The sequence below is a fragment of the Cnephaeus nilssonii genome (genome assembly GCF_951640355.1).
Source record: "Cnephaeus nilssonii genome assembly, chromosome: 12".
NCBI lineage: Eukaryota > Metazoa > Chordata > Mammalia > Chiroptera > Vespertilionidae > Cnephaeus > Cnephaeus nilssonii.
Window position 1 is genome coordinate 62,341,086 of NC_137083.1, and position 12,894 is coordinate 62,353,979.

Consider the following 12,894-nt stretch of genomic DNA (forward strand, 5'->3'; position numbering starts at 1 on the left):
CAGGACTTGCTTCAGTGAGGCTTTGGTGCTCACTGAGTCCACACCTTGAGTGTGTTGCTAGTGGAGATGGTAGACTGTAATCCATCATGGTCTAAAGCTGTCCACTGGGTGTACTGGCTCTGCAGCCTCCTTGGAGGTGCAAGATCAGCTACTGCCTGTGCCCTGTCTGGGGCCACCAGCATCAGCTGCAAAGCAATTTGCAGATGATTGCTACTTGCGCTGGGCTTGGAGGTGCCCAGGAAAGGCCAATCTGTAAACCAAGGCTGGTTGCCTCTAGTGCCAGGCCTGGGGCCACTTAGCAAGAAATGCAAAGTACACATAGGCCAGATGCTTATTTGAAAGATTTTAGGAAAGTCTGAAGCATGAGGCAAGAGAGTCCATTTGTATGGAAACGCCCCTGGAAACGGCTTGGGTGAGACTGCAAGTTGATAAGTGCTAGGTCTCAGGGAATTACCAGGGCAGGGTGAACACTGTGAGCCAGATTGATGGAGACCCAGAAGTGGCGCCTGCCTTCCAGCTCTGTGGGGGAAGGTCTCAGAAAAGGAAAAATGACCTCTGCCAGTACTTTTGTCTGACAGAAAGCTGCACCACCACCATTTCTCCCACCCCACCCTCCACCAGCTCTTTCCCCGATACCAGACAATTCAGTTCCTCCTTGTATGTCCCTCGTTCTTTTAAGCTGTACTGGAGCTCAGGGAGAGTGGGTTAGAGTTAAGTCCATGCATAAGCCCTTTAAGAGGAACTGCCTCGGACTCCAGCAGCTCTCTGTGTCACTCAGCCACAATCCCTACTGGTTTTTATAGCCAGAAGTTAATGGGACTTCTCTTCCTAGTTCTGGAACCCTGGGCTGGGAGGCCTGGTGTGAGGCTGGAACTCCTTGCTCCTCAGGGAGGACCTATGCAGCTGAAAAATCCCTCCCAATTTTAAACCACCGTACATAGGTGTGGGGCCAGCCAGTTCTGAATTTTCACCCCTCCTACCAATCTCAATGTGGCTTTAAATCCCTAGGTAGAGGACTTCCATTCGGCTAGATTTCAGGCAGTTCAGAATGATGGTTTATCTGTAGTTGAGTTGTAATTTTGATGTGGATGTGGGAGGATTCGAGTACCACATTTACCTACACTGCTATCTTGACCTGAAGTCTTTTATTTAAAAAAAAAATTTTTTTTTTATTTGGAGGTGTGGGGATAGAAACATCAATGATGAGAGAGAATCATTGATCAGCTGCCTCCTGCATGCCCCCTACAGGGGATTGAGCCTGCAACCCGGGCATGTGCTCTGACAGGGAATCTAACCATGACCTCCTGGTTCATAGGTCAATGAACCACTCTGGCCAGGCTTGATCGGAAGTCTTAGTGTCATTTTTCAAAATGGTTTACTTTCTCATCTCCCAGAGTATCTCCAATAATTTTGTTAAAGTTAAAATTCCAAACCTTGAGTGCTATTTTTAGTTTACCTGTGGCTTAACTTCATGCCCCAGAAGTAACTGACTTTTGGCCATAGATCAAGTGGCATGCATGACCGGAAAGTAGCATGTGACTGCCTGCCTTCGTGACACAGTTTGCCAGAAAATGGGACTTCCCCTCTACTAAGGAGGCCTATACTAGTATTGACTGGGATGACCTTATAAAATTATTTCTTTTTACTATGAATCCTCCCAGTAGAAGTAGTATTCTACCTACACACTGTCTCAGGGGTAAAAGTATAATTAGTTGCTTTTCTCTACTTTTGTTTTGCTCTGTTCCATCTAGTTGGTCAGTAGAAGGGCAGGATGATATTGACTCTGATTAGAGCAACTGGGAACCTGAGGCTTAGAGTCACAGATGTTGGTTTGAATCTTGCCACTTACTGGCTGTTACTTTGTCTTCCTTCCTTCCTTCCTTCCTTCCTTCCTTCCTTCCTTCCTTCCTTCCTTCCTTCCTTCCTTCCTTCCTTCCTTCCTTCCTTCCTTTTAGTTTGAACTTCAGCATATTTATCTTTTAAAATAGGGTTAGTAGCCCTAGCCAGTTTGGCTCGGTGGATAGAGCATCGGCCTGCAGACTGAAGGGTCCTGGGTTCGATTCTGGTCAAGGGCACAAGCCCAGGTTGTGGGCTCAATCCCCAGTAGGAGGGGGTATGCAGAAGGTAGCCAGCTGATCAATGATTCACTCTCATCATTAATATTTCTATCTCTTTCTCCCTCTCCCTTACTCTCTGAAATCAATAAAAATATGTTTTAACAAAAGTAGGGTTATTATGGGATACCAAGTGGAAATCATGAGATGTGGCACATAGTAGGTGATCAGTGAATGTTAACTTTCTCCATGGAAAATCATCTGCCAGATTGTCATTATGTATTTACAAAACTAGCTGAAGCATGTTTCCTGCTAGCTCTAAGACAACCACCCACACATTCTGGAATAAGTCTCCACCAAGTCCATATTCCTTCATCTGGGCTAACATATAACAGGTAGAGTAAGTCTGAAATAAAGTTATGGACCTTCCCTAATGTAATTAAAATCTTGGGACAAGGAAAGGGGTCCCAAATAATGCAATGCTGTGAGCAAAAAGATCTGTGATCTTTACCCTGTGATATGGAAAAAAAGGTCCACTACCAACCTGGCCTACTTAATCTCTCATTGCTAAACAAGTTTTGCAGCTCCTCTTACAGTAGGCTGTGACATAATAGTGGGAAATGAACAGAAGAGGTAATGTTGAGGTGCAAGAGAAAGGGTTTGAGATTGTTCACCTCCTCTTACTAATTCCCTGTCTTTAGTATGCATGTTGCCCTTGAACCTTCTATTCCATGCATGACTCAGTCTCCCTTTTGGTTTTAAAGTCCTATAACTCCTGCCTCAACATGCTGCTTTGTTTGCCTTCCTCGCTGGGAAGGTGAACTGGTTCAGTGTCATTTCAGCAAGTCCAAGCCTGTTTTTCAGATGGTACTTATCAAAGTATGGTGGACAAATTGGGATTGTGGGACTAGATGCCAGAAAATAGAACCTAGAATAATAGTGGCAGCTTCAAATGGATGGGTGGGTGGGTGGGTGGGTGGGTGGGTGGGTGGGTAGATAGATAGATAGATAGATAGATAGATAGATAGATAGATAGATAGATAGGACTAAGGCTAAAAAACAAAATAGTTCTAGCTTTTAGGAAGTTTTCAAATCTCCCCCCCCCCCCCCTCCTTTTTTTTTTTTTTTTTTTTTTTTTTTTAGCTTAAACACCAAGGACACTTAAGTTAAACATTTGGCTGAAGCTCTTAATGCCAGAGCAGTTGCTGACAGGATTGGGAGCAGAAACTGAGCTGAGTTGAGACACTGTGGCCTGTCCCTCATTTCACCCTGTCTCACCATAGTTCTCCTGGACTTGTATTTGGTTACTTTTTCTTATGTGTCACTAAAGAGGCTAAGGATGGAGTTATCATTTTTCTTCCAGATTAAACCAAGATTTCTGGTTAAAGAAGGATAGAATTTAAAACATGTAAGGCATCAGGATAACAAAAGATTCTTGAGTCTCCAGCAAGTTTAACTATTTCCTGTTGTCTTAGTCCCTTACAGCACACCACACAGTGGCTTCTCTTGGTTATGTATCTAGCTCCTTCATGACATTGGGAACATGAGTGATGGCACTCATTCACCTGGCTGCTTCCTTAAAAGTCAATATTGATTTGGAAATAGACTGAGAAATGTTATTCCCATTCCCTTATTGAAGCATGTTAAATTCACAAAGAGCAAATGGCAAAATTATGATAAAACTAGACGACCGTCCTCATTTTCATTACATTTTTAGGGTGGAGAGAGACTAAAAGAAAGTTTGTAGTATATTCTGTTGAATCAAGTCCTGGAGTCTAAATCAAGTAGACTGATGTTTCAGACCTTAAAATAGGTGAAGAAATCCAGATGCGGGCACTTGAGGGGATAGTTCTCATTTCTCCTTTTCCTTTGGATCACTGTTAGCAGTTTCCTCCCTGATCTTTGACCGTTACGAGGAGAAGGAGCTTTCTTCTCACATTGAATCCCCTCTGAGTTTTTCTAAACCAAGAAGAGGGCCCAGAAGGGTGAGCATATTAGGAAGCACGTCCTTTCCCACCATTTGGACAAAGGAGGCCTTTTGAAAATTCAGTTTGGCTCAGTGGATGGAGCGTCAATCCCCAGACTGAAGGGTCCCGGGTTTGATTACAGTCAAGGGCACGTACTTTATTTGCAGGCTCCATCCCCGGCCCTTGTTGGGGCCGGGGAGTGAGGGGGCGCGCAACTGATTGCAGTGTCTCTCTCATAGCGATGTTTCTCTCTGTTTCTCCCCCTCCCTTCTACTCTCTCTCTCTCTCTTTCTCCCTCTCTCCAAAAAAAAAAAAAATCAATGGGAAAAATATCCTCGGGTGAGGATTAACAAAAAAGAAAGAAAATACAGGGTCAGATGATATTGGGCTTGTCTAAGGACCTGCTTCCTCCTCCCACAGGAGGAACCCTGAGCAGCCTGTTCAACTAGAAAATCGATGACTGATGGACTCTTAGTTGCTGGACTGGGCTTTGTAAACAAAATCTGCCTTTGGAAGAGAATGAGGAAGGAAACCAGGGTATTTGAGTTAGCTCAGCTTGTAGAATTAAGATATTGGCCTTAAATGAATATGCTTGCTTTTTATTACTTTGGGTTTTTTTTTATTGTTTTTTTTTATGTTAAGGGCTTTAACCAAGTGTTGTTGTAAACAGCCTACAGTTGTTGAATACTATTTTGTTCACTGCTCTATTATCCTAAGCACTTTACAATTATGAACTGATTTAATTCTCAAAACATTATGAGGCAGATAATAGATGAAGAAACTGAGGCAGATTGGTAACTTGCCCAAGGACACATTGGAGCCAAGATTCAAACGTAGGCACTTTTTCTCCAAAGCCCATTCTTTAAGGACCACACAGTTTATAATTATTCTCATATACAATAGTTAATATCTACCCTTGAGTTACAGAAAGATTGAAAGCAGAGTCAATGTTGCAGTTTTTCAGAGTATTATATCTTTGTCATCAGTTAGGGACTAACCTGCCTTTTCTTTTCTAGTGCTGAGGAATGTAAACAAGTTTGCTGGGCCTTGCGAGATTTCACCAGGTTGTTTCGATAGCTTACACTCCTGCACTGTGCCTGTCACCCAGGTGAGTAGTATATAGTTCCCAGGTTTTCTCTGGCTGTCAGCAGTGCTTGGGGTGGACATAGGTGATTTTTTTCTTTGTTTGTTTGTTTGTTTGTTTTAATCCTCTCCTGAGGATATGTTTTTATGGATTTGAGAGAGAGAGAAAGGGAGAGACAGACAGATATCGCTGTGAGAGAAAAACATTGATCAGCTGCCTCCTGCACACACCCCGACTGGAGATTGAACTCGCAACCTGGGTGTGTGCCCTGACCAGAAATCAAACCCTCAACCCTTTGGTGTACGGGATGGCTCTCCAACCAACTGAGCCACACCGGTCAGGGCTGGACATAGGTTTTATTGCCCATCTGTGGACTAATACTAGGCAGGGGTCCTCAAACTTTTTAAACAGGGGGCCAGTTCACTGTCCCTCAGACCGTTGGAGGGCCGGACTATAGTTTTAAAAAAACTATGAACAAATTCCTGTGCACACTGCACATATCTTATTTTGAAGTAAAAAAAAAAACCAAAATGGCAAAAACACCCACAAGTGGCCCGCGGGCCGTAGTTTGAGGACGTCTGAACTAGAGTCAGGGAAAACCTAACAATTTAACTCTTCTGGACAGCTGGGAAATGCAGGCTCCTGATTTCCCTGGGCCAAGGTAGCCAGATAATTGTCAGCTACTTTGGATGCCATTTCACCCCCATAAGAAAGTGACTATTGCAGAATATCTCAAAAAAATGTTCCTCCCCTCTTCTCCTCACAGACACTTCTAGGATTGTAAATGTGTATAGCTAACAAATAAGTATTTTTTAACCTGGCTACTTTGATGAAAACACTGCTGACCTAAACTTTACCATGATAAATGGTACTACTCCTAAACCTGACCTTTCAGATTTAATGAGCAAAGTTGCCTGTTATTATCACTTTTACAATTTGAATACTGAAATACCAGGTTTTGATTGAGGCAAGAGATCTGCCATCTCTGTCTTGCTCCTGATCATCAGTTTTCTCTATGCGCTTCCCGTCTCTTGATACTGAATCAAATCAAGAAGCTGGGCTGAGGAAAGAAACGACGGGGTAGTGGGATGTAGGTGCCAGTTTCTTGACTGAGAGAAGAAAGGCAATTCTCCTCTAAACCCATGCTTTGACATCTTAAGCAGAATTTATTCTTCCAGGAGTCAGTCCTCCATGCATGTAGAGCACTCGCTGGGGGTTTGTGATTAAATAAATTAGTAGGTGAAGGTGCCATTCTACAATGCCTCACCACACCAAAAATCATATCTATGCTTTGGTTCTTTAAGGAGTAGTGATATCATTTGTGATTCTTAGGTTTTGCAGTATCTATAAAAGCTAACATTGATACGCATTGCTTGTACAACTGTGAATGTTCATAGCTAACATTCATGGAGCCCTTACTATGTATCAGGTACTATTCTAAGTGCTTTATATGTATTGTTTTTTGTTCTGTTTTGTTGTTGTTAATCCTCACCCAAGATATTTTTCCATTGAATTCTTAGAGTAGAAGGGGGGTGGAGGGGGGACAGAGAGAGAGAAACATCAATGTGAGAGAAGCACATCGGTTGGTTGCTTCCCGTATGCACATCAACCAGGACCCAGAGATCAAGCCTGCAACCAAGATATGTGTCCTTGACCAGAATTGAACCCAGAACCCTTCAATCTAAGGGCCAACGCTCTATCCACTCAGCCAAACCGGCTAGGGCTATATGTATTAACTAAGATAATTCTCGCAGCAGTTCCCTGGGTTAGTTACTATTATTATTCCCATTTTACAAATGAGAAAATTGAAGTTGCAAGATGTCAAGTCAGTAATTGATAAGGCCACAATTCAAATATAGACATTTGGGTGTCAGAGTCCTTACTTTTAACCACTCTACTTAATACTTTTACAGTAGTATCCTTTCTAGGGAATCCAAATCATTGTTTTTTTAAACTTATTTTAGCAGGCAAAGCCTTCTTTTAAAATAAAATCTTAGCCCGGCATCAACCCATGAACCAGGAGGTCACAGTTCGATTCCCAGTCAGGGCATATGCCTGGGTTGCAGGCTCAATCCTCAGTAGCAGGTGTGCAGGTGGCAGCCAATAAATGATTCTCTTTCATCATTGATGTTTCTATCCCTTTCCCTTCCTCTCTCTGAAATCAGTAAAATAAATAAATTAAATTAATTAATTAATCTTACATGAAACCCCAATATTTAATAGACTGAAGTGGAGATTTCTGGTTGGTTTGGAGTTGGCATCCTGGACCTACTAGCTCACCTTTACCTTCTCCTCCTCACCCCCCACCCTGCCCTGCCCCTTCAACTTCCTTTTTTTTTACTGAGTTCTTATGACAGGCCAGAATGAGGTACCTGAGCAAATATAGAAACTTCTGCCTTGACTTTATAAAATGCTCACTATCTCCTGGACCACAAGTATTGACTATCTTCTCTCTTTTGTAGGAATGTCTTTTTTAATTAGAAGACAAGAAGAAAACAAAAACCAGACTGTCCCACAATCAGAAACCTCCATTGTGGCAGAGGGGCCTTTACCGCCACCAGGGCGTCCCACCAGACAGAGAGACTCCAGCCCTCTGAGGCCGTCCTGAGGAGTTCCTGTTTGGGGATGTGAGGGAAAATCAGCACCGTTTCTAAAAAGATGGCTGCAGCCTGTCCAGCGAGGTGGGTGGGGAGCTGGTTTCCTGGTGAACTTGTTTCTAAAAGGAAAAATAATTTTTAAGCAAATAAAAAGGAAAACTAAACTGAAACCAGAACTGAAACATCCTCCTGGTAGCATATGACACGCACACATACATACATGTACCTACACACATGCTACCACGCATGTGCATATACAGAAAAATAAAGGTACAAACTTTCTGTGAAACAAAAACAGTTCCTTGGGAAAAATGGGAATTCAAGTGAATTATATAGCTGCAATTGGAAGAAAAGGGTCAGGATCATCTCTGAAGGTTTTTTATTGTTTTGTCCTCTTTTTCTCTCTCCCATCCCTTCTTTCTCATTTCCCCTTCTCTTCTAATGAAAGTGAGTAGAAATTTTTTCCATCCTCCCCAACCGTTGCTTACCACCTTTATAGAGTTGTTAGGACAGGGAGGAGTAAGCAAGGAGCCTTTTCTGTTTTATATCATGGTCACATCAGTGATTCTAGGACCTGCCAGGGCCAAATTCATGTATATCCCAACTCACTAACTCTACTTCCAATCCACATTGGGTTATCATCAGCCATGAAGAAAAGAGCCAAAATTGGGGTGAGTGGGTTATAAGTGTATATTCTAAGTTTTAGGTTTTTTTTGTTTATTTGTTTTTTAGTTAATATTTCACCCATAGACAAGAGAAAACAAAAGAGGGTGGGAATATGGAAAAAAGTGTTTACAGGGCTAAACTGTATTTTACTAAAAAATGTGGAACTTATTTGACTTCATGGGGATGAGTTAGGAGCAGGAAGCCCAAAGCAGATCTTAATGTAAAGGAGTTGAAGCCCCACACAGGCATTACATATGAGGGCACTGTTCTGTCTGGTGGTGTAGCCATCTCAAGAACAAATCAGCAACAGAAAAGAAAAGAAAAATAAATTTTTAAAATTTAATTAATGTTTGTTTTCACTTCCTTTCTCTGCCTCATAGTTCTGAAATGGTACAGCTAGACCACTTAAGTAAACAGTCTTAGTTGTTATCTGATAGTCTGGGTATGGAGTTTAAAAGGCAGGCCTCTGTCTTCAGTGCCCCGTGCCCTCATATTTCAGGAGAGTGGCTCATCCTGCATCTTCTATTCTAGTTCACCCTGAAACTCTTCATGGCAAATTTTATCTTTCGTACAGCCTCAGTGGAAAAGAGAATGGGTCACTCAGCATATTAATCAGAAATGTGGTATATTCTTTCCACAATGGCCACCCAAGTACATTGATTGTTTCCTAACCTGCTAAGTATTTGGTCTTTAAAAAAAAAAAACAAAGCAAGCAAAAGAACACCTGTAGGGAAGTATAATTGACATACAGAAAGCTGCACATATTAAAGGTGTACAATTGATAAGCTTTGACAGAGGATACACCCATGAAATCATTAGCAATCAATGATAGTGAACCTATTCACTCCCAAAAGTTTCCTCATGCCTCTTCTCCCACATGCCCAAGTAGCCACTGGTCTGCTTTCTGTCATTGTAGATTAGTTTGCATTTTCTTGAGTTTTATAAAAATGGGATCATACAGTGTGTTACATTAATTGGGCTCAGCTAATGATCTTGACTGCAGAGCTGCATCTAGTATCTGAAATCAGTGAAACTTTCCAGCTTAACATCAATGGGACTCGGAGTTTACTCTCTAAAAAGGCATTATTGGAAGGGGAGTGGAAAACTTGAAGGTGAAACAGTGTTTGGAGTGAGATTATCAATTCTAGAGATCAGCACAGTACCCCAGCCAGTCTTCTCATTTTCTGGGTAAACAAAACTTTTGAAGCCTGGTCCAATCCTAGATCCTTGCAACAGCCAGTTGACTTTTCTGTTTAAGGAATTTGGCTTTTATGACAGAAAGTTGTGTCTGGGACTGAAGAAAACCTATGGAAGGCTTAATGCAACTCTCCAGCCACTGAAAAATAGCATGTGGAATGCATATCCTAGTTCAGTGGTCGGCAAACTCATTAGTCAACAGAGCCAAATATCAACGGTACAACGATTGAAATTTCTTTTGAGAGCCGAAAACCGACTTCTGTGCATGGGCCACGAAGTTTCAATCGCACTGTACGTGATATTTTGTGGAAGAGCCACACTCAAGGGGCCAAAGAGCCACATGTGGCTCGCGAACCGCAGTTTGCCGACCATTGTCCTAGTTAATGCAGAGAACATTTCCACAGGTATAGCTTTGAAAACCAGAACTTTCATTAATGGGTCAATGCCTCACTGTGTACTGTCTTATAGATTGTTTCAGAGTAGTTCTTACAAATAGTCATTACTTTTTGGTGTGGCAAGGATACCCACATCACTTTTAATTTCAAAAGGAACTGTTTGGGATCAGGTACCCTAATGTAGACATTGTGTTCCTATATAACATTGTCTAGTGGAAGAAGAACAAGAGTCTTGCATCTGAACTTAAATCAGAAAGTCCCCATATAATTGTTCCCTCATTTCCACAATTGGCTTAACTAAGAAGTTTTAGTCATGATTATGTGAAACATATCCATTGGGGCTATTCCCAGCAAGATTATACAAAGAAAATGACTTACAATTTAAAAATATATATATTTGTATTAATTTCAGAGAGGAAGGGAGAAGGGGAGAAACATCAATGATGAGAATCATTGATTGGCTGCACACCCCCTCCTGGGGACCGAGCCCACAGCCTGGGCATGTGCCCTTGACCAGAATCGAACCTGGGACCCTTCAGTTTGCAAGCCGACACCCTATCCACTGAGCCAAACAGGTCAGGGCAATAAGGTAATTTTTATGAACCTGTTCTAGAATGTTCAATACTGAGAGTATAGGGTAAATAAGACATAAAGGAACTTGAGCTTTTGAATGGCATCAACACCTCATAAGTGCAACATATGTGTCCACCTTGTGTGGCCCTGGCTTAACTGAATCATTTTATAAAAATGAAAGCCAAAATTCAGAGAAGTTAAAAATGCAATATTATGAAACAAGATATGCCTGATTTTTTGAGATACATTATCAGCAAATGAGAAAGTTGTTTCCAAGAACAATTCTCTGATTGGGAAGTCCATCAATATCCTCTCCTGCTCTGAATACTGAAAAGTCCTTTATGTCAAAGAAGAGCTGTATTAGAGACAGGAGTCTGGAATTATAAAAGGGACTATTTAGTTGGATACAAGGATGAACATTGTCAGGGAAACTACTGGGTGTTAGAGGAATGTGATCATCCCCAAGGTCATGAACATCAGTGTACTGTGGATCCCAACTTCAACACTAGCAGAGGCCACTAGCACAGTCAGGCCACTCACTACCAAGCAGAACTCTAGCATAGCTAGGAGCAGTGAAATCCAGCAGCACTGTCCTGCCTTTAACCTCTGGAATGGACAATGCCTGTCACTTCTTTTGGGTAGTGTTCATGCACAACTGGCTACTACAACACAAATCTATGTAAAATGACAGCAGGTGTGCTGTTTCTGGTTTTGCTTTTAATTTTTAAAAAGTCAAAAAGTAAGAGCCCAGAGTAGATTTTCAGCAACCACGAGTTGCCTGCAGTATTGAAGAAGTCCACCAGTGGTCACCTAGTGCAGATCTTCCTTCTAAGCTTCGTAATTCATCTGTTCTGTCTCTCTGCTCCACCATTTATTAAGGGCTGCAAACTCAAAGGCCTTTGGGACAAGGCAGTGAAAAGAGTGAAGCAGGCTCAGAGAGGACCATTGAACTGTGGGAGGGACATTCCCATCTAAAGTTCAGCTGGTTCTTCCAGGGAATGTGAGACAATGTTTCTAAGTTTGCCAATTTTCTGAGAGAAGCTGGAAATCAGATAGGTGACATCTAATTTTAAAGTGTTGACAACTAATTTCAATCTAAAGAGGAAATAGAGCTGCCCAGGCCAGTGAGGAGAAAGGTGGCTGAAAAATAAGACTAAAGACAAAAAAGGAACCATGTGTAAGCACTGTTCTCTAGTTGGTAAAGCTTCTTAAAGAGCCTTGAGTTTAACAATTTTGAAACCTCTGTACATATGTGCAGTACGGAAAGGTGGATAAGAGAAGTCACTTTTTAGTAGAGAAACCTGACAAACACTACCTTACCAAGTGATCAAGGTAGAAATCAACAGTGAAAAGTCATGGTGATAGTATGCACCCTCAATATGTGAGAATGATACTTCACCTCTGGGGTCTTTCTTACAAAAACCGTGATAAACACATCAGGTAAACCCAAAATGAGGGACATTGTAAAATATATCCTCAAAAACAAGGAAAGTCTGAGAAACTGTCAGACCAGTGGAGGCTAAGGAAACAATGACTAAATGTAATGTGATAACTTGGATGGGATCCTGGAATAGAACAAGGATATTAGATAAAAACTAATCAAATCGGAATAAAGAATGGAATTTAGTTAATAATAGTGTATTCATATTTCATTAGTTGTAATGCCATAGTAATGTGAGGTTTACAGTTGGGGAAACTGGGTATGGGGTGTATAGGAACTCTATTAGCAACTTTTCCATAAACCTAAGTCTAAAACTATTCTAAAATTGATTATTAAGAACAAAAGTCTGGCTGGTGAGAACCAAGATGGTGGTGTAGGTAAATGCCTATACTTGCTGCCTCCCACAATCACATCAAAATTACAATACAAAACAACCATCATTCAGAATCACCTGAAATCTGGCTGAATGGAAGTCCTACCACTAGAGAAGTAAAGAAGAAAGCACATTGAGTCTGGTAGGAGGGGCGGAGTTTCAGAACAGACTAGTCCTGCACCCACGTGCAGCATTTTTTAATCAGGAGGGATATCTCCAAGGCCTCCTGTGAGAAGTAGGGAGTCCCAGCTGCACACCAGTCCCCTAGCCCAGGGTTTCAGAGCTGGGAAGAGAAGTCCCCATAACTTTGGACTGTAAAAACCAGTAGGGGATGCCCTGGCTGGTTTGACTCAGTGGATAGAGTGTTGGCCTGCCGACTGAAGGGTCCTGGGTTAGATTGCAGTCAAGGGCACATGCCCAGGTTGTGGGTTCCATGCCCAGTAGGGGGTGTGCAGGAGGCGGCCCATCAATGATTCTCATCATAGATGTTTCTATCTCTCCCTCTTCCTCTCTGAAATTAAAAATATATCTTAAAAAAACAAACAGT

At 41.9% G+C, this 12,894-nt stretch overlaps 1 protein-coding gene across 2 annotated transcripts in view; it reads left to right on the plus strand.

Moving 5' to 3' along the window:
• The window catches only part of TNPO3 (transportin 3), a 110,460-nt gene extending 100,161 nt beyond the window's left edge, over positions 1–10,299 (plus strand). Inside the window, exons 22-23 of one of the 2 annotated variants that reach the window (XM_079785704.1) lie at positions 5,038–5,129; positions 7,568–10,297. In XM_079785704.1, coding sequence (XP_079641830.1) covers positions 5,038–5,098 — 61 coding nt within the window. In that variant the 3' untranslated portion in view covers positions 5,099–5,129; positions 7,568–10,297. Of the gene's footprint in view, positions 1–5,037; positions 5,130–7,567 lie in introns of both variants that reach the window. The other variant, XM_079785705.1, reaches the window with a different exon arrangement.
• The last annotated feature ends 2,595 nt before the right edge of the window (positions 10,300–12,894 follow it).